At 34.5% G+C, this 23401-nt stretch overlaps 1 protein-coding gene across 1 annotated transcript in view; it reads left to right on the top strand.

The window, feature by feature from the left end:
• The window catches only part of AFF3 (AF4/FMR2 family member 3), a 673975-nt gene that overhangs the window by 642041 nt on the left and 8533 nt on the right, over window positions 1-23401 (top strand). Inside the window, exons 16-19 of the mRNA XM_044669302.1 lie at window positions 5145-5208; window positions 11390-11526; window positions 14466-14537; window positions 21217-21310. Coding sequence (XP_044525237.1) covers window positions 5145-5208; window positions 11390-11526; window positions 14466-14537; window positions 21217-21310 — 367 coding nt within the window. The remainder of the gene's footprint in view (window positions 1-5144; window positions 5209-11389; window positions 11527-14465; window positions 14538-21216; window positions 21311-23401) is intronic.

Genomic DNA, 23401 nt, shown 5'->3' with positions numbered 1-23401 from the left:
GAAAAGGGTCGTTAGACATGAGCTCATATGTTAGAGATAATTATTAAATCTCTTAGATTTTTCCTTCACCCAGAACCTGACCCAGGCCTCTGGGCATAGCAGCACAACTTGGACTTTACCGACCAATAAAATAATAACTTGTTTGAAGACCAGACAATTAACTCATTTTTTATGTTGTACTCCAATTGCCTTATTTGGATCTCAGAATCCCTGAGAAAATTATCCAGATTTCTGCCGTGCTGGGGAACCTGTTTGTTCAAACACATTGAGCTCATCACTGCCAGTTTTCACAAAACACCATGGCTATGCCTGGGGGCGGCATTTAACATAGGTAGGAATTATAAAAAGAAGTCTGCCAGCCGCTCTGTGGGAGACCATTCAGCTCTGTCTCAGCCATAAGAAAGAATAGAAAGCCGAGTTGCTTTAATACTCAAGTGCCAGAAGAAATATTGGGGGTGACTAAAAACCATGCTGCTTTTTAGAACCAAGGTCATATGTTGGGGGGAGGGAGAGAGAAAAAGAAAAGAAAACATATTTGAACCAAGTCCTCAAGCTGCTATTGTTGCATTGAGTTCTTGTACAAAAAGGTTTAAATGACTAAGCTTTGGCTTTTATAATGCTTTGGAAATCCCATCTCTGAAGAACACAAAATACATAGTTGGCTACATTTATGTTTAATTGAACTTTTATTAGATTTGTTAATGTATCACCATAAAATACTGTCACCGAGAGAAACAATGTAGTAAGGATACATTATGTAAATTAAATAGAAAACTCTCTAGATTTGCCATATAAAAGATAAAAGATTAGATGAAAAATCTGTTTGAATGCAGAGAAAATTAAATTTTATGTTAGTACCTATTCTATATTATATTCAGTAACTGCCACAGTGGTGACTTAAAAATGAAACTGATTATTTCCCTACAAATCCTGGTTTGTCGCTGTCAGATCTATTGTATCATTCTACAAATGACTGTTTCTCCAATCTGGTTGAATTCACACTGGTTTTATTGTCACCTGATGGAGAATCTGAAATCCCCCCAAATGGGGAAACGGACAGTTAGGCTCAATTCTTACAGAACTTAGATATGGTGCATTCTTTAGACATAAGAATGATAATCCTGCCTCTGACAATACCCATCACTGAACCTCTCATACAATACCTTTCATCTGGTGTTCTTAAGCCATTTTTTTCATCTGCATTTGGTCCTCGTGATAGTCCCAGAATATCTAGGAATTAACAAAAAAATCATATATGGCACTTGATCATACACCACCTTATAATTTGCAACTCTCAATCTCTCAATGATCATATTAGACTCAAAAATATATTTCTATATATTAAAATGCTGAGTTCAGCATAATTATGGATAACTGTTATCAGTAGAGACTACAACAGAAAAAATTTGTTAAAAATATGTCAAAAACTATTACCAAAAAGGATTGTGCAAAAAAATTAATGAAAATGGAGTACATTTAAAATTACACTGTATTCATGACAAGTTCTTCAAAAGGAGGCAAGAGAAACATGATTAACCTCACACTGGAATGTGGAACAAATAATGAAATAGAGAATTTTTCCTCTATTTTTTTTGAAGTTGCCATGGAGACCTTCTCTGGCTCATTGGCCAGGAAGCTGAACTTCTCCCAAAGCCACTATAGCTGTGTTAGCTCATGAGAAATTCAACAAGTATTTATTTATTCAATAACTTATATGTCAAAGTACTATCAGGGATACCAAGGATGTATACCATATGGCCCTACCCTTCCAAGAACTTTTAATCTTACTTATGAGACAATACTTATATTATTAAGCCACTTGGGAACAATAAAAAACACAATCAAGTGCCAGAATATGTGATATACATCAGTGATGTCAAACTCAAATAGAATCAGGGCTACTAAACCATATATAGGATCCTTACTGCCAGTATCAACTCAGAAAACCACATATTAACATTATCTATGTTCCATTGTATTGTTATTTATTTTGTTAAATATTTCCCATCACATTTTAATCTGGTTCCTAAGGCACCAGGGAAGTACAGGCCTTGGGGTCCTGGGCCTTATTTTTGACCCCTCTGGTATAAACAGTGTTGTGGGAAATCAGGAAGAGAAGAGATGTGTGGTCAGATTTGCAGGTAAGAGAGTAACAGACCTTGAAGTGAAATTTATAGAATGGATAGGTTTCAAACAGCATGGTACAGTGGAAAGAATGGGGCTCTAGCATAAGAGAACCTGAATTTAAATCCTGGTTTTGCCACTTACTACCTTGGGCAAGTCATTATACATAGCCTTGGGGCTCAGTTTCGTCAGCTATAAGATGAGGGGATTGGATTAGAGGACCTTTCAAGGTCTTTTCCAGATATAGAGCTATGGGCCTATGATGATGAATGCTTAGGACGATGCTTTGCATTTTTTTTTTACTTGTGAATATTCATTGGTATACGAACCTCCCAAAGAACTTTCTCTAATAGTACAAATCAGCACCTCTGCATCTTGTAGTCTCAGAGAGTTATGGCAGACAGCGAGAGGTTCAATGGTTTGCCCAGAGTCACATAATGAACAGAAATCAGAAGCAAGACTTGAACTCTTTAACTGGCTCCCTATCTACTATGCCATGCTAACTCGAAAGCAAAGAAGGAACTACATAAATGTTTTTAGTTGAAAATTGAATTGAGATGAAATGATATTCTGGGAAATGACATAAATAAAATTATGAAGGCAGAAAGTTGGCATCATCCAAGCACAGAAAAGATTAACTTGCCTGGAACAAAAAGGTTTGTGTGCGTTAGAGTATAGTAGTAACAATGGGATTGGATAGCTAAGATTATAGAGGGCCTAAAATGTCAGGATGAAGAACTTGTGCCTGACCTCACAGACATTGTGGAGGCATTATAAGTTTTTGAGTAGAGAAATGGCATGATAAATAAAGTCTGCTAGTAACATTACTCTGGCACAGTATGCAAGATGAATTAAAGGAGGACAAAACTGGAACTAGGTGCCCAGTTAAGAGTTTATTATGGAGGGGGCAGCTGGGTAGCTCAGTGGAGTGAGAGTCAGGCCTAGAGACAGGAGGTCCTAGGTTCAAACCCGGCCTCAGCCACTTCCCAGCTGTGTGACCCTGGGCAAGTCACTTGACCCCCATTGCCCACCCTTACCAATCTTCCACCTATGAGACAATACACCGAAGTACAAGGGTTTTAAAAAATTTTTTTTTAAAAAAAGAGTTTATTATGGTAGTGATGATATAGACCTCAACTAGAGTAGTGACAGCTAGAATGAGGAGAGCTATTTAGAAGGAAGAGTCAATAGGTCTTGACAACAGATTGACGATTAGAGGATTAGGAGAGGGAAAGGTCAAAAATGACTGCAACTTCCACAGCCTAGTGACCAAAGGAAGAGTAGTGCCATTGACTAAAAGTAGAAACTTGGGAAGGGAAATGAAGAGCTAAAGATGAAAAGTTCAGTTTTAACTTTTGAAGAGAACATTTTATAGCTTTCCACTCTGAAGATCTTATTCTTCTTACTCCCAATTTAAGTTACCTAAAAAAGAAAGAAAAAGGAGACGGGGGGAGCAACACTTATACTAAGTGGCAAAGTAATCTAGTGGAAAATGATTTGTGGAGGCCTAGATTCTAGTTACACTTCAATGATAATTCCTTATGCAACTTGGGACAAGTCATTTATTATCTATCTTAGAATTTTTTTACCTGATAATAGCAACATCAGTGCTTGATACTAATTCCTTGTCCAAAGTTGTAAAGATATAAGCATTTTGACCTCTGTCAGAGGATTGTTGCTAAATAATTGAAAAAAAAAAACAATCCTGTGACCCTCGAATATTAAAATCAGCTGATATATCCAGCTGCCCCTGAAATCACTTGTAGTTCAAAACAAGCATTTCTCTATGGAACAGTTTCTTATTAGTATCACTACTTAGTGCATGTTGAAATGAATTAACATTCTAATCATGTATCCAAGTGCGTTTTGATTCATGTTAGATACTCACTAATGGGCTGAGTGTGCTTACTTAAGAAAAACCACAAGCTACTCTATAATGCCAAAAATCTATGCTAATTGTATTGAAAGTGGGGAGCAAGGGGAAAAAATCACATACACACATATAGAATTTTCCCTTTATATGTAAGTGTATATATACCCTTCTCTCTGTCTGTCTGTCTGTCTGTCTATTTGTCTGTCTCTTCTTCTCTCTCCCTCTTTCTCTCTTTCTTGCCCCTGATCTCATGGAGCTTACATTCAACTGGGTAGATAAAGCATACAAATCGATAAGTATATACATGATTATTTAAGTAAGATGAAAAGCATTAACTGATAAGATTAAACTTTTAAAAGTATTATTTCAGTGATGATTGTCTCTTAATGTCGACTCTGCCGGGAGATAGTTGACTCAAGGCCATTGTACAAAATCATATTGGGACTGGGACATACTACCTTTAGATATAGCCAATTGACTCCCAGTAGAGCCTATGTTGGCCAGGGTTATTGCTTTTAATAATGCACGTCTGCTGTTAATGTTTACCAGCTAGCTAATCAGAACTCCAGAGAATACATGCCATGTTTGCATTGTTACAAGGTAGACATCATTTTACAATTAACTTCATTATGAGTGGAATATAATCACAGGACATTAGCTCATTTCATTTTTATATGAGGTTCCAAATAATTGTATGTACACAAATGTAGTTTCTATTGTAGGGGTAAAGAAAAGCACATGTTTTCATTTGGATATGTAAATAAATACACTTGCCCATACACATGCATATAATTATGGCGAGGCATCTTTACAACCTTTAAACTGAAAAGGGATTGTTCATGTTTAAATGCTATGTGAAGACTTGTTTTCTTAGGTGTACCTTAAGACTAATTCACAAATCTGAGCCTTGGTTATCTAGAGACTTTATTGCATTGTTTGTAAATGCAGGTTATCAACCTATATTTGCTGCTTTGAATCACTGATTATAAAAAAAGAAAATAACAATAAATGTTATACTACATATAGGCAGTAATTTGAATATGCAAATTTTTAATCTATGCAGCAGGTTTGTATGAAGGGAAAGAATATCTTTCAAAATATCTTACACTTCAAAAATAATAAAATGCAATATTATTCTCTCTTGTAGGCCACGCAGTGCAGATTATTTTATGCAAGAAGCTAAACGGATGAAACATAAAGCAGATGCAATGGTGAGGCTATTTTCTTTCCAGATAACGTTCTTCTGAATTATTTTTGTACTGAAACTTCATCATCAGTGCAATATAGCTAGGGTAATTATAAAATCTATTACAAGGATGACTGGGTTTGTTAAATTAAGAAATGTTTATATAATCAAGTGCTCATAGCCCAATAAACTATGACTTAAGCCAATAATGTCTAACAGGGAGAGAGCCCTAGATAAATGAATATTTCAGTTTGTTCCTAAGGTTTAATTAGTAACTACTGCCAACAAAGCAGTAGGTAGTGGAATTTTTTTTCCTTTAAAAATTTTTTTAATCAAAGTTTGTGTTTTTCTGTATTGTTAGCCTCTAAGTTTATCATAAAACTATAGAATTTAGAACTGTATAGGATCTTAAAAATCAAGTCCAACTCTTTCATTTTAGAGATGAAAAAACTAAAGCTCAAAGGATCACACAAATAGTCCTAGAATCAAATTATTTTCCAAAAAAACTTTTGTGGTATTTACATTTACCTGCTCAAAGAAAGGAGATATTTTAAATTGCTATAAATTATAAAATTACTATAATTCAGACAGGATAACAAAGCCATCATCATTGATTTAAATAAAATAAAAAATTTGATTGGTTTGACTGATGTCCTATAATGAAGAACTATAGATTCAGTTGTTTATGTTTTTTAAGCAAGATATATAAAACCTTTTTCCAAATGAGATTCCTCACCCCTGCCTCATTGTTCGTAGTTCTTTGTTCAAGATGATCCTGCTTCAACCTTTCTAGTGTTGTGTTTTTTTTTTCATAGCAAGGTCAAAGCTCTTAGAACATTTAGCTAATGTAAAACCAAGAGAAATTTAAGGGGGCAGGGGGTGGGGGGGGGTAGGAGATTTGAAAAGAAATTTCACAATTGAGTGGAAATTTCCATAGTTTCAACAAAGGCATTCCAAAAAATCTATTATGTATATTACAGAACTGTTGTTATTTAAGACTTTGTATTGTTACATCTTTGTCAGTCAAGTATTTATTGAGTATAAACAAAATGTAGAGCACTGAACTATTACAGGTATTGGGATGGTTGGGAGAGGGGTACAAAATGGAAATTATGGTATCTACCTAAAAAGAGTTTGGTCTAAGATGAGGTCTAGTTAGAATTAAAAATAAGTAGACTTTGCACTGATAGAGAAAATGACAGAATGTTTAAGCTAGAAAAGACCTGAAAGGTCATCCAGTCAAGAAAAAAATCTTACCAAAGCCTCCCTGGTCAAGATGGCAGAGTTAATGGTATTCCAGAAAATATGAAACTAAAGAGTACCATACCAAATAATGATCAACTACAGTGAGTGCCTTCATTCAGTTGAGACTGACAAAATGAGAAGCCCTCTCATCGTTTTGGAGGATGCCATCCAGAAAACTCCAGGGTAGGCAAATCCACACAGTCAAGGAGACCAAAAGAAGGGAACATTCTATCCAGGGTAACCCCAGGATAATCAAGCATTCCTGGCATAAGACAAGAGTACACCAGTGAGAAAGCCCTGGGGAAACAAAGTTCTTACGGAGAAGACAGCTATCATGCACATTAAAGGGGCTCTGAAAGTTTCCAGCCTCAGAACTGAGCCACCACTAGCAGCCCTGTAGAGCTCAGCTCTTCCAGATAGCTAGTGGGCACAACAGAGAGAGTCCTGGATTTGGAGTCAGTTAGACTTGACTTTACATCTGCCCTTAGGTACTTATTAGCTGTGTGACCCTAGGAAAGTCATTTCACCTCTATCTGCCAGTTTCTTAGCTGTAAAATGAGAATAATAATAGCTTCTACTTCCTAGGGTTGTTGTAAGAATAAACATAATATTTTTAAAGTGCTTAGCACAATGGCCTGCTACATACATAGTAGGCACTTAAGAAATACTTGTTATAAAACAAACACACACACACACACACACACACACACACACACACACACACACATATACATATGAGAGCCTGGGACCTGCCAGCATTTGTGTATAGTTGATGTCAATAGAGGGAAGTAATAGAACCTCAGAAAATAAAAGAGCTCAAACAGGGGCCCACCATCTTATCCAATTGTTCAGGGGGCAGTTGAAGGTTGGCCTTGACAAAATGTCTTAATTCAAGAAAGAAGCTTTGAAATTAGAATAATTAGAAGAAGATATCAAAGATAAAGAAACTTTATTCATCCAAGGACCTCTAACATACAGCTTAGAAAAAGAGTGTAAACTCCATAGACTATGAGCAGTGTCTTAGATAAAGGTATGTTTTTTCCACAGGTCTTTTGGAATTCCTTAAAGAGATAAAACAAGAATGTTAAAAAAGATGAAAAATTAAATGAGAACCTCTAGAAGAAATAGTTGGAAGAATAAACAGTTTGGTACAATGAGAATAAAATTTTGCACACATAACTGGCTTCCTGAAAATTAGAATAGCCCAAGTATAAGTAAATGACTGTAAATTGAGAAATATTAAAACAAAATTTAAAAATAGGAAAAAAATAGCCCTTCAAAAACAACTGACCTAGAAATGGTCAAGTACAATCTAAGAATAGTCAAATGACCAGAAAAACATGATTTTAAAAATAATTTTATACCATTTTATAAGAAATCAGAAATGAAAATCTCTTAGAATTCTTAGGATTGCCAGAGGACAAAGTAAAAATTGAAAGAATCCACCATCTAGCTTCTAAAAGAAATTCCAAAATGAAAACCTAATAATGCCATCACCAAAATCCAGAACTTCCAGGTTGAAGAGAAAAAAATTGGAACAGCCAGACTTGTAGCCAAGAATAATTTATTTGACAAAATTGAATATAATCCTATTGGAGAGGAGGGGAGAGATGGCCTTTCAATCAAATAAATAAATAAATAAATAAAGGACAAATAAATATAAGTATTCCTAATGAATGAAGATCAGAGAGGAATAGAATCTTTAAGATGCAAACAGAAACAAGGAAAATTTTAAAAAGGCAGGCATATTGGAAAAACTGAAAGACACTATATGATGACAAAGTGTTTGCTTCCTAAGGGAGAAGAAACAGTCGTCTCTTCTGAACCTTAAAATTTTCAAGGTCCAAAGAGCAAAATAGGACCAATAAAGGAATGGTTTTGTCCTGTTTCAATTATGTTCAGATAAGATAATGAAAAAAAAAAACAACTTTAATCCATACAGAGTGTCAGTTCTAAGTCAGAAGAGCAGTAAGGGTTGCGCAGTTTGGGTTAAGTGACCTGCCCAAGTTCACACAACTAGGAATTGTCTGAGGCTGGATTTGAACCCAATCCCTCCTATCTCAAGACCTTGCTTTTAATCTACTGAGCCACCTGGCTGCCTTGATATTATGATTTTGAAAGAAAATCAAATTGCCAATATGAGAAATACAAATAGAGAAATCACAAAACAAATTAAGAAATAACCAAAATTATTTAGAAACCATTTTGCCCAATTATATGCCAATAAAATTAACAGTTTAAATTAACTAGGCAAATATTTATAAAAATATAAAATAACCAAATTAACAGTACTAAAAATGGAGAGTTTAAGTAATACAAGAAAAAATGAACCACAAATGAATTCCCAAAGAAGAAAAGATCTAAGACCAGTTGGATTCACAAGTAAATTTTATCAAACAATGAAAGAAACAAACAAAAAAATTACTCCCATATTATATAAATGGTTTTCAAGAACAGGTGGAAAAATGGTATTGTACCAAGTTCCTTCTATGATTCAAATATGGTCATTACATTGTAAAGGGGGGGAAGCCAATATCTCTAATAAATATTAAAAAAAAGAAATTAAGCAAAATATTAGCAAAGTTGTTGTAGCAATCCATGATAATCATTGTACTTTATTATCAGGTAAGATTTATTAAGCTAAGTTTGTTTCATATTAGTAAAACTACCAATGATGGAATTAAAAATTAAAAGAACAAAAATTTAAATCACATCAATAGATTGACAAGACTTTTGACAAAAATTCAATATCTATTTCTTTAAGAAAAAAAAAACACTAAAGAGTTTAGGAATAAATGGACCTTACCCATGATGTGGTAAATAATGTTTACTTATAACCAGGAACCCACATTATATGTATTGAAGATAAATTAGACACCTTTGCAATGAGATCAAGAGTAAAGCAAAGATGTTCATGATCACCATCAGTATTTAGCACAATGCTAGAAATTCTAGCTTTAGCAATTAGATGAAAAGAAAAAAATAAGCAGAAGCAGAAAGGAAGCAAAATGATCACTTTTTTCAGAAGATATAGTAGTCTACAGAAGAGAACCATAGAGAATCAACTAAAAGGAAGACAGGAAATAAGCACTTATTAAGCACTTACTTTGTGCCAGACATTGAGCTACATGCTGATTAATTAATTGATCCTTAACTTCATCATCATGATAATAGGATATAAAATTAGTTCATCAAAATCATCAGCCTTCCTGTATATTACCAAAAAATCTTAGGAGGAATAGAAAGAAAAATTCCATTAAAAACATCTACAGAATATATGTGATATTTTGGAATCTATCTTACCAAGAAGCATAAAGGAACTATATGACCACACATAGAAAATATCCTTTATAGAAATAAAAAACTCAGTAAATGGAAAAGTATTAACTGCTCGTGGTTCAACTGTGCCAGTATTACAAATACGATTATTGCCAAAACTTTTTCAGTGCCCATGTCCCTTTAAATTCATACTTCCCCATCCTAAAAAAAACCCATCACCTCCTCAAACTCACTCTCTTCATTCACCTCGATGGCCAAACTCCTCTGTTTTCATTGCTTCCACTAACTTACCTTTTCTCTTGTTTCTGTTGGACCTCTACAGTATTTTATTCTGTTGACTATTCTCTTTCATTTTCTTTGTTTTATTTCTCTGATCCTGCCTTCTAATGATTCAATTTCTGTATGTCTGATATTCTTTTGTCTCCTTTGTTACCTTATCTTTTTCTTCTCACCCCTTCTATATATCTTCTAAAACCCTGTCCTTATTACTTTCTCTTCCCTCTCTTCCTTGGGTGACCTCATCCACTTTTGTGGATTTTTTTTTTATCACCTCCAAAATTTCCACACCTGTGTTTCCTCTGCCAGTCTTTTCCCAGGATCCACTGTGTACATATTTCCCCAAACCTGTGCTTTTTATAAAAACTCCTGGAGAGCAGGGTTTATACATCATATCTTTGTCTCCAAGGACCTAGGGGGAAATCATCTAAAAATGAATGAATGAAAAGTCATTTATTTATTAAGTGCGCATGACAATCTCTATCTTCAAGGAGCATATGTTCTATTAGGAAAAGACAATACATACAGGGGAATATTAGATAAGGAAGGATGTTTTGTTTTGGTAGATGACACGGTTGGTACATCCAACCCAAGGAGATTAGAGGAATATTCCTTTCCAGAAACAATGTCAGGACAGATTTGATTATTATTCCCAGAGGAAGAGGTGGAAATCAGGGTGGCAGCAAGTAGAATAAAAGTATCTCAGTACCAAAAAAAAAAAAAAAAAAAAAAAAAAAAAAAAAAAAGTATCTCAGTACCACAGATGGTAAGAAGGAGGCCTGAGTAGAATGAGAAGCATGGCTAAGGCCAGATAGATTTAGTAGGTCGTCTTGCACATATTGGATGCTTAATAAATCTTTGTTGAATTGAATTTGCTGTTGAATTATGAATACTAAATAATTGCCACCTGTTATATGAGTAAGGTACAATTCTACACATAACCACTTGCTCATGTAACTAAATCCAGTCACAATTTATGGAACATCTGTAGCAAAGAATGTTGTTTGGATTCATTTTGCTTTGCATAATATTTGTTTTACATATGCACCGTATGGGTTGTACTGCCTGAGTGGTGAAGGTAAGCTGGTAAATTTTGTGTATTTCACTGTTAAAGCTGGATTTTGATAAATAGTAAGACTCAGTTAAGAAGCCAAAAATATGGCAGTTTATATTTGTGTAGAGTTTGGTTTGAAGGGCTTAGGTAATGCCAAGATTTACCCCATTTATCAGCAGTTTTGTTTTGTGTTAAACTCTCACTTTATATTTAGTGTTGCTTTCTCTTAACCTCATTAACAGGACTTCTGAAGTCAAAAACTAGGTATCTCAATAAAGTACATAAAATACTGTGAGAATGTTGGTTTTATAACTGTTCTTAAGGGAGACTTTGTTTTTATTATGCTGCTTAGGTGGAAAAATTTGGGAAAGCTTTGAATTATGCCGAAGCAGCCCTATCATTTATCGAATGTGGAAATGCAATGGAGCAAGGTCCAATGGAATCTAAATCTCCCTATACTATGTACTCAGAAACAGTTGAACTCATCAGGTAAGGAATTAGAAAGAACATTTACCTGTATTTTCTTTTTGATTGTGTGTGAGATACTAGCCCTGTGACATCAACTACAATGTAAAAAATAATCTTTGGTGCAAAAAATAAGAATTCTTTTTTTTTTTTGAAGAGAGAGAGAAGGGGGGCAGAGAAAGAGGGGAAAGAGAGCACATTTTTTTAAACATTTATTAATATTCATTTTTTTAAACCCTTGTACTTCGGTGTATTGTCTCATAGGTGGAAGATTGGTAAGGGTGGGCAATGGGGGTCAAGTGACTTGCCCAGGGTCACACAGCTGGGAAGTGGCTGAGGCCGGGTTTGAACCTAGGACCTCCTGTCTCTAGGCCTGACTCTCACTCCACTGAGCCACCCAGCTGCCCCAAAAAATAAGAATTCTTGATGGATGCTAATGGTAACTACTGGGATTGAATATCTTGGAAGGGGTACAAATGGCAATAGGGATATGCTACAATTCACCTTTAAGGTACTATTAGTAGATCCTGATGGGAGCTGTAGAAAAAGATAATAACCACTGTTGTCCTGTTTCTAAATATATGAATTACATAATCTCACATCTTACTGTCATAATGTACTCACATCATTTCAGCATATGAATCTTGATGAAACGCCACAATTTGAATTTCCTCTTTTTAATGACCTTCCAGCCAGAGTTGAGCTACAATGAGAGAATGGAAGATGTATTCTCCTAGTGAATCAATCCATAATCTCACTGTGCTATTATTCTTTTTCTAATGGTAACACTAAAAGATGTTTTGTGAAAAACTGTGGCTGTGCTCCGTGATCTTTATGTCAAAAGAGATAGCCTTAACTTTTCCTTTATAATTTGCAGTGAACTGACCTGTATCAATTAACTGATTAAAACCTTGAACCTCTTTATGTTTTTGTCCTGTAATGACCAGATATTTATAGTTCAGTGTTTAAAGTACCACTTCTTAGAAATTAATGTCTTTTCAACATTTTTTATACTTAAAATTTTTTTCTTGTGGTTTATTTTGTTTGTTCTTGTATCCATTTTGGTCTCTGTTCTTTTTCACAACACGAATAATAGGAAATGTGTTTTGTATGACATGCATAACCTATAACAAAATGCTTACCTTCTCAGTGTGGGGGAGGAAGAATCCAGAAATCAAAATTTTAAAAAACAAATGCTAAAAATCTTTACATTTTGGAAGAAAAATAAAATATTTGGTAACAATAGTGCCTCTTAACACTAGAATCTTTCTAAAAATTAATGGAAAGTTCAGATTCACTCTATATCAGTGTCATTTATGATTTAATACTGATTATATCTCCACTCAGTCTCTATCTTTCTATATTATAGATCCCTAATCGTTTTAGAATAATAGACCTTTTAGCACTAGAGGGCCCTAATCCAACTCTCTCACTTTACAGATGAGGAAACTGTAGTCCAGATAGATTATTTGACTCCAAAGTCACATTGCTTGTAAATGGCAGACTGGGACTAATGTTCTTCCCAATACAGCCTTCCTTGGAAGCCATAATATCTCTAATGTACAATGACACAGAGGGGAAAGTGCTGTCATTAACTATATATGCTGTATTTATTCTATAAATAACTTTTCAGCCTTCATAATTCTCATTTCAGTATCAGAATACATAATTATAAGAGTAGATAGTTGAGGTCGTACTACCCATAACCTAATAACTTCATCAGATTGCTGATTTAGGGACTCCAGATCATCCTGCTACTTCACTGACACAATATTGCCAACGTTGTGTGGTGATAAAACAGAATAGCAGAATGAAATTCCCTAAATTTATGATCATTTTCAGGAATAAGCTATTTCATTCTAGAATCCTTTACATTCCTACATTCCTTGCTAGACCTATGACCAGTATCCACATGCATGGCATAATAGATCATTGAAAATGTCAACAGTAGCTAACATGTATATAATGCTATAGGGTTTGCAAAATGCTTTATATACATCTTCTGATTTCATCCTCACAACTCTGTGAGGTGGGTGCTCTTATTATCATCATCTCACAGGTGAGGAAATAAGGTCAAAAGAAATTAAGTGATTTGCCCAACGTCACACAGCTATTAAGAATCTGAAGCAGAACTTAAACTCAATTCTTCCTTACTTCAGGTCCAACACCTGACTGCCATTATCTGGGTATTCCAGTCTATATCACCAGTTTCACTTTACACATCTAAGCAGCACAAATTAAAGAATCTGGCTTCAGTGTCAGAGACAGGGGTATAATTCCCCCCTTTGAGTTTCTCAATAAATGTAGAAGTGGCTTGAAAATTCTCTCGAGAATTCTGCCTGTTAATTGGTCATTTTGTTGAGAAAAAAATGAATAACCATAATCAGAGCAAAAAATAGAACTAAGGACTGTCCATAAAAGCCAGCCGCTTCTCATAACAAATGTCTATAGAAATTAAATGTAGATTAAAATGCCTCAAGACACAATGTAGGCAAAGTAAGGGCTCTGAAACAAAGAAAAAAGAGGAAATCCAAACATTTATCTAAATGTAAGAGATGAGACTTCTCTTGGATACAAGCCTGGAAGTATTGAGCACTGCCTCAGTCAATCTTCAGTGAAGCTACTCAACAGTTCAACTGTAAATTGAAATTTGTAACAATGGATATATTTTTGTTTACATGACTTATTCTTGAAATAGTACCACTACTAGCTATTTGTAGCATCTGAACCTGTATTATTAAGGAATGGAAAGTAGCTCAATGGACATAAAAATCATTCTTTTGTAGTCTTCATCATAATGTAATGCCTGCTGATAAAGGAGCAACTTCAGTCATCTTTTCAGAAAGTAGCGACAAACACTATATTAATCCCAGAAAGGGCTGATAGAGTTATTCTAATATAAAAGTATTCTCTACTGTTAACATGGGATAATTTATTTTTATTTTTCTTCAACTTTTTTTAAGGTATGCTATGAGACTAAAAACCCACTCAGGCCCAAATGCCACTCCAGAAGATAAACAATTAGCTGCATTATGGTAGGTGTATCATTATTCATTTAAAATATTTTCCCTCAGCCCTGTCAGTGGTTTTCTTTTAAACTAGTTGCTATAAACACAAATAGAAGGTGCTTTCTGTCATGACTTCTGACCTTAAGAAAGTAGATCTTGCCTTGTAGGGGATTCCTGGAAGCCATTTAACTGCAACCATTGGATGACTTATGAATGGTCTGAATTCTGCAGGTATGCCTGAGCAATTCATAATGCTTAGTAGTTGACAGGTCAGGTCTCATAATCAAGATAATTAGTTTTTCAGCATTTGATGGGTCTGAATTCTTAATGACTTGTATACTAATTGTGCCAATGTCCATGTAATTTCCTTTGTGTTAAACATTTTAGGTGCAATCATAATAACTCATCTGTTGTTTTACATGTGGGATTAATGTAGCTGAACCAAGGTAATGCTCCAAATTAAAGCTCATATTTATATGATATCAAAGATCAGATTCATTACATTTTTAAATGTACTGTAACTGTCAAAACTTTTTAAAGTTTTTGAAAAAATTAATAAACTTTTAAAAGACAAAATACTATTAGACATTTAAAATAAGAAGAGGAAATCTTAGAGAAAACATTTAGCCTTTAACAAGACCAAATGAAAGGAATTAACAAAGAAAATGTTCTTGTTTTTGTCCCCTGTCTCTCCTGCCTGAAGTTCTGCCACCTCTGATTCTGTTTTACTCCTTTCTTTTCATTTTATTTTTCTTCTTACATCTCCGTATTAATGTTTGTATCTTGGTATGGTTCTACTTGCTTATTTAGTACTCCATCATCTTATATAAGTTTCTCCCTATGTATTTTGTACTTCTTACAATACTATAATGCTGTTTTGTATTCATTTCCATTTATAGATTTAGGACTAGTAGGTACCCATGGACCAACCAGTCTGACCCACCAATTATGTTGCCTCTTTCTTTTGTCCTCATTTTTCTCTCTCATCTCCACATACACACGCATGCACACACATATTCTTTAAAGTTCACTAGATATTTGATCTCAGTAGTGTGAGTACTTATCCCATCCTTCCCTGCATATCACAAGCCATCCATGCTTTCTCATCCTGTGCTCTTCTGTTCATCTTCTATAGGTTGTCTGTTCTGTGCTTGTGGCCTTTCTCTAGGTCTCTAGACATAGATTGGATAACAATAAAGCAAATGACATGCCTGTTTATCCTCACTGTCATGCATCTTATTCCTACATAACCAGCCCTCCTCCTTTTGCATTCCCATATCTAGAACACCTTTCGCTATTTCTCCTGTACAGCTCTTCATTGGTAATGTGTTGATGCCCCCTGCTTACCTCTCCATTGCCTTTTGGAGAGCCCACAACTTTAATTATTAAGAGACCAACATTCCATGGCTAAAAGCCATACAGCATCACCATAAGAATACTAGTGTATATTTTTAAAAGTAGGTCTTTGTTTCAGGGAGAAATACTATGTAATTTCCCAAAATCACTGCAGCCTTTCTTCTCCTCCTGTTTGTTTTTGGACCCAGAGCATTGGCCATTCAAAATATCTGTTCAAGTTATGTATATGGAAAGATCAGGTTTATGAATTAGTCTTCTAAATAGTTCATAAGCATTATTTATTCCTTTGATTTTTCATATCTGTATCCTAATCATTCTTCATTCAATTGATTATTCAGGTATATAAATAGACCAAATCCTTCTGAGTTATTATTGATCTCATTTAGGAGGCTCTGTAGTATTCAGAGATTTGATATGATAAATAAATCACCTACAGATAGGCACAGGTGGAGGACCTCATCATTTTAGAATGAGAACTCCTTTCAAGTGGTGACAGTTTCATTCTTTGCGTTTGTATTCCTACAGCCAAGCACTGTGCCTGACATATGATTGATTGGTTGACCTGTAAGGAATCCCTCTTCCATTTAGACTCTGTAGAGGACATATGTTACAACAATGGCCAACACCTTTGGGAAGCATGTTTTCTTGTTTTATATTTTGCTTGATCTCTGTCTTGTTATGTCTTTTAAGGAATCCCTTATGATTTTGATATATGTATAGGAGATACCTTGTTACAGCAGAGCCTTGAAGGGGACATTTTGATCCATTGAAACAATTTCTCAAAATCAGTAAGCACAAAGGGTTTTGTATAAAACACACTTTTCAGTCTCTTATGGGACTGTGAAGATATAGTTGGCCATAGAAAATCATTTGCAAAAGTCCAATTATTTGTTTCAAACCTTCATTAGACATAACCTCAGTATATGTAATTATTCTTATAAAAGTTTTATGGAAGTTGGAAATCCAGCTTATTAAGTATTATTGATATTTTCTTGATCACTTTTTGTTTTTGGATTGGACCTGTGAGTTCACTGTTAAAGGGAACTCCTTCCAGCAGTACACATTAGCACTTTCTCTGCAGCCTATAGCTTTAAAGTTACTGGAGATGTTATGTGATTTGCCCAAGGTCACATAGTCTGTATATGTGACTCTAAGGCTAACCCTCTCTCCCAGGTCACCTTTTTGTAGAAAATCCAAGATATTTTCTAAGCTTCATCTTTCCTTCTTCATAACTATATTAGTGAGTCCTCAATATCCTCAAAATTAAATTGCATAGGGGCAGCGGGGTAGCTCAGTGGATTGAGAGCCAGGCCTAGAGACGGGAGGTCCTAGGTTCAAATCCGGCCTCAGACACTTCCCAGCTGTGTGACCCTGGGCAAGTCCCTTGACCCCCATTGCCTACCCTTACCACTCTTCCACCTATAAGTCAATACACAGAAGTTAAGGGTTTAAAATAAAAAAAAATTTTTTTTAAAAATTAAATTGCATATAGCAAAGATTTCCTTCATATACTTAGACTCTTCCTATCTATGTTCTTCAATGCCATTTCTATTTGCTCATATAGCGCAATGAGAACCATGCTGTTAGAGTTTAAATGTGGTGGTTCTATTCTCATTTATAGAGGAAACTTATTAAAAGCTTTATAAACATTTTGTTTTTCACATACTTATTGCCCCTTTCAGTTTCATCCTTTAGATGATTTGGCTTCTTTGGGTCTATTGCCAAATTTTCTGTGAATCTTATTTTTTGCTCCTACTATTTCTCCCTTTTTTATAAAGTAAAGCTATCCATAATCATCTACTAGTTTCCACTAAAATTTTTTTAGTAATAAGCATTTATTTTCTCTTCCTCTCACCTTCCGCTATAGTGAACATTTAAAAGGGAGAAAATCAGAGAAAGACAAGATCCTTGAACTGATGTGCATAGATAAGACAAACATTTCCATTAGCTATATTCCAAAAATATATGTCTCATTCTTAGTCTTGAAGCCATCACCTGTTAGGAGGTGAGTGGCATACTTCATCAACAGTCCTCTTGAATCCTTGTTATAGTCATTCTCAGAGTTCTTATAAATGAGTTTCTATTCTAAAACAATTGATTTCCATCTCTCTCTGCTTGGTAAGATCAGTTATTTACTGGATGGCATAGTTTGTAGACTTATTTGATCTCATTATAGCAGTTGATTTACATTGCTTAAGTTTTATTGGGAAATTATGATAGTCTGTGTTGATATCTGTTATTTTATCCATTTCTCATTTCTTGGCATTAGTAATTTATTGAATAAGTCATATTGAAATTGCCTTACTTGCATTCCAGATCTCATTTTTTATATCTTTTCTTCTTGTTTGATACTGATAGTATCAAATATGATTTGATACTAACAGATAAGAAATCTAGATGTAGATAAAACACTTACTCAGAAATAACTTCTGTATCCATAACCAGTTATTCCTCTCTGTTCAAAACATATTTTTATAATAATATTATTTGTTGCTCTCCATGTCCAAGACCTCCCTTTTTTTCCTAAGGAGATTTATTTATAATCTACAAGCCTTTGTCCTCTCTCTTTCCTTATTCCTGAACCACATTTTCCGACATTCTTTTTGTTTGATATCTTCCCCTATGTCTGCTTTTACATTTTGAAGTATATGTTGGCTTAGTTTGGAGAGTGTCATCAAGTAATTCAGAGAATTTCAGTACTTCATTTTTCACAACAGATGTTGACATATAACCTGCAACTATTTTCATGGTAATCTTTTTATAACTGTTTATAGTAGGCATTTTAATGAAAATGATCAAATGTCCCATGAAATGATATTTCTTGTTGCTTTTAGATATGCAATAAAACCAAACCCACAAAATCCACTCTTCGTCTTTTATAAGAAAAATTCTTGAACCATTCTAACATTTAACTCCCAACTTCTTTTTGTCTTGTTTTTGCTTATAGTGAAAACATCAAAATTGATAAGTTTTACTTCCTCCAATAGTATGTCCTTATATTGGTTAGTATCCTATATTTAGGGTAACAGTGGCTAACCTAATAGTGGTTTGGAACTTTGATGGTTCTTGGCATCCTCTGTACCATTTTGTATTTTTCTTTGTTGCATGGGTTGCCAAGAGCAAAAATATTAATTGCCAAGTGGCTAACAAGAATGATGGGCTTTTCTGCCCTTTGGCTGGTCCTTGGAAAGCACATTTATTCTGTTTCTAAGACCGTACTGAAAACCTTTCCATTATGATATAATCAGCCAGAGTTTTGCCCCATTGGCATAGTCTTCAAGAATTCAGAATCTCCTGCTTACCACAATAAAGTGGGAGACTAGGGCTTTAGGGAGTGAATAAGTTAATTTGAAATAAATTATTCAACCATTTTCCAATTGTTGGACATACAAGTTGTTTTACATTTTTATTGTTTTAAGTAGGGTATATGTGAATATTATTATAGGTATAGATCCTTTTTATGATGTTTCTGGGATAAAGTCCTAGCAGTGCATTTGCTAAATTATAAGCGGTGCTCAATTTTGTGACTCATTGCTTATTGCCATTTTGACAAAATATTTGTACCAGTCTTCAGCTCTATGAGCTCTGTATTTAGTGCTATTTCCCCACAGCTGTGCCAACTATGTATTGTTTTTCTTTTTTTTTTTCTTTTTGCAATTCTATAGAGTATGAAGTAGCATTTTTCTGATTATTGGAAAATCTGAGCATTTCTTCTTATGGTTACTATATTTCGATGATATACTATATCTCCTTAAAAATTTTCTGATTTGTGTCTTTTGACCAGTGTTCCATTGAGGACTATATTAATGCTTGTAGAATTATTATGGATCCATTGCTTATTAATTTTTTCAGACTTTTCTCTGAGATATTTACTACAAATATTTTCCTAGTTTGCTTATTTTCTATTCATTTCATTCTGTATTCAAAAGATACAGCCTTTTGTTGTCCAAAATCCTTTTATTTTTGTATAATAACATCCAGTTCATCTTGTCTTTAGATTCAGTTAGATGTAGATTCATCACATTTGATATTAAGTTCATTTATTTTTAAAGTATTCACTAATATTCACCCTTGGAGCCTTAGTAACTTCATTTGTAAGATAAGGGAGTTGGATTAAATTACTTCTAAGGTTCCTTTCCAACTCTAAAATCCTATGTTTGTATGTAGTGGAGAACCATTGTACTAATACAATAACTATTAATAATGATGATAAAATCCTCTGATCCTATGTAATGGATTACTATCCCACTCACAAGACTGCTTTTAGCAATGATGATAATAAAATCATCCAATCCTATGTATTGGGCTTACCACCACACTAATACAACTGCTATTAATAATATTGGGGATAGATTCTTCCTTCCCAGCTTCACAGGACATATCATCTCATATTCCAAAGTCACATTTAGGTGAAATTCCTAAGAAAAAACCTAATTATTACATATTCTATAAATTTCAAAGTAATTTCCACTGACAAATAACTTATGATCTATAAATTAGGGAAGCAGACCACAAAATAAAAAGATCAGCTTATGGACCAAGAGATCCCTAATAGGTCCTTCAAGAAGATAATTGTGAAACGCATGCTTTCTTTGACTCCTTTCTCCCAATTTCTAATTTATTGTTTCTTTTATATTTTTAAATATTTTATTAAATGTGTATATTTAGACATATCTTATAAAAATATTTTTAACATAAAAGGAACTATAAACTAGAAATTGGGAAAGAAGCATCACAGGAAGTATGCGTTTCACCAAAAAAAAAACAACTCCCTGTTCTTTAATAACTTTATATAAATCACTTTCAATTAATAAAAGCACTAGATTAATTATAAAGTTAGAAAGAAAGGTTTGAAAGAAAGTTATTTTTTTCAGCAGAGCATCCTTATGTTCAGCCAGGCACCTGAGATCATGTTACAATGAAAAATAGAGACATTAGCAATTCCCTTGCACTGCTAAATATCCAAGAGTTTGTCCTCCTGACCTGTAGCCTTTAACTCGCTTCCTACAGTGATATACTGCCCTCTAGTGGCTTAAAAGGAAAACTGAAAGGCAGTGGAAAGCCCCATTATTCAAATCCCACACACACCAAAAAAAGAAATTAAAGCTGACAAATGTATTTGTGATTTCAGAAGATTATTTTGTTCTCTTGTGCAGTCTCTTATAATGATGACGTGTAGATCTTTCCCAATTTAAAATGTTTTAAATAGTGATTTGGCTTGGTGCATTGAAACATCATGCTACAATAATTAGTGCCATGAAACAACTGAAATATTCGAAGTTGTTTTTCTAGCTTTGTCTGAGATTTATGACTCCTCTTAAGAAACTGATTTTCTCTTTTTGGACTATAGTTACCGCTGTCTGGCTCTCCTGTATTGGCGGATGTTTCGACTCAAAAGGGACCATGCTGTAAAGTATTCAAAAGCACTTATTGACTATTTCAAGGTATTATCTTGCTTTTCAGATTGCTTGTAACTTGATAATGGTGATAGAATATAATGTATATTGTTTTAAAATGTCTCTCTGTTGAGGGTAATTGTGATTAGATTGACAGAATCCATTGCTTTCAGACAGATGAGAATGTATTCCCTCAGTGTACATATGAAACCAGTGCTGTAAGCACAATCACAGTTTTAGGACCAAGGAAGATTTGGAAAAGCCATCTAATGTATCGCCTTTTCTCAAGATAGTGCATGCCTCACTCCCCGTGATAACCAAGTGTTTTAAATCCTTAAAAGAATTAAGACTATGTCTAATCCCTCAATAACCTCTTCCAATATTTAACCATTGTAACTATTCCTTATAACTAATCCAAGTTCTTCCTTCTGCCCTTTACCCATGTTTTCTCTTGTTTCATCCTAATTTAAGATGAAAGAAAGCTCTCTATTTTCTATAGTATAGCCCTCTGCCATTTATCTGTTGAACAAGTCATTTCATTCCTCTGTGCCTCAGTTTCCCTTCAAATGAAGGAGTTGGTCTAAATGAGCTATAAGGTCCCTTCTGGCATCAAAGCTATGATCCTATGATATACATACCATGGTAACAGTTCCTTTATGTGGTTTCATTTATACCAAATCCCTTTATTGACTCATGAGCAAGCAAATCTTTACGTCTTCTATAAGGACAAAAAAAATGAAGTATAATCTCCCCCTTGCCCTCCCTATCTTTCTCAGAGAGGACCCTTCAATCAGCGAGAACCCCTCAGGGCAGAGCCACCTCCATGACCAATAAGGTAGCTGATGTGAAGGTCAAGCAGACTGGTGACTGTTCTATAGAGAGCAGCCTCAGGCAGGGATTCACCAATCAGCAAGGACCCCTCTGGAAGTCAGTTGCCATCCTCACACCCCATAAAGCCTGTTTTCTAGCCTCCCTAGGTAATGTTCTCATATGTGTCCTAGAGGCCATGTGAACCAAGTAGAAACAGTCTTTGATCCTAGCTGGAAAAAAGAGATATTTGTTCCAGCTATATTTGTCATAGCATTCCACTGAACAATTTATCCAAAATAGATAGAAAGTGTTCCCAGCCATGGTCAATCTGTCTCAAATAAAAAGAATACTAGAACCTACACAACATGGCTGTAACGTTCTGTTTGACTTTAGGAACATGCGATCAAAGTCAGAGAAGTGAGAAGTGCTTTGAATTTTGGCATCTAAGAGGAAACCCTGAAAAGAGTAACCATATTAAAGGGAAGAATTCACATTTTAAGATTAAGTGTAAGCACCAAGCATAATGAAGAGTGGATTAGAGAATTTCCCTTATGTAATGCTGATAGATTGTCTTCTTATCTGTCCATTGTTTCCAGTCTATCTTTATGCATAAGTACAATGTTTACCATTTCAAACATAAGACATGATTCTTTTTCTTTGGAAATTAATTGTACAAACTGGGTATTTATAACCAAAGATTATTGAAACATTGACTGAAATTCATTAATTATAAAACCTTTGGGTAAAAAATGACAGTATGGTGGAAAGAAATTTTGTTTATGAAGCTAACTCTAAAAGATCATTTTAACATACACTCAGACTTCCCTTTAAAGGGCTTCAGCTTTTAGGTGGCTAAGAAATGGGCATTTTCTTTCCTGCTTACCATCCTTTTACATCTGTTTCTGATACCATAAAACTCTTTCACTCATTTTTATTACAGCCAAAGCATACTTTTGATAGTCCATATCGGGTATCTATATTTTTAATGGCTATGAGAGATAAAAAAAGCTAATAAAACCATTAGTGCTAAATTAAGAAAAGTGTCTCCCTTGGTTCTAAGGGGGAAAATAACAGTGGCTCATATATTAAGAGCATTTTCCCCCTCCTTATGAAAATAGCTTTATTTTCTTTGTAAATGACCTACTGTACAATTCTATGCTGGGATTTATATGGTGCCAATTGCCATAGTTCCTCAGATTTCTGACAAATAATTTCTTGCGACTTTGAATAACACCTACCACTCACATGAAGCAAAAACTCAATCTCCATTTCATAAGGTGCTTCCGTGATACCTATTCTGTACTTACGCTTTCTCTGATTTGCTAAATC

Source organism: Gracilinanus agilis, chromosome 3 (genome assembly GCF_016433145.1).
Source record: "Gracilinanus agilis isolate LMUSP501 chromosome 3, AgileGrace, whole genome shotgun sequence".
Taxonomy (NCBI): domain Eukaryota; kingdom Metazoa; phylum Chordata; class Mammalia; order Didelphimorphia; family Didelphidae; genus Gracilinanus; species Gracilinanus agilis.
The sequence above is the reverse complement of the archived record's forward strand: the minus strand, read 5'-3'. Positions and strand labels throughout refer to the sequence as shown.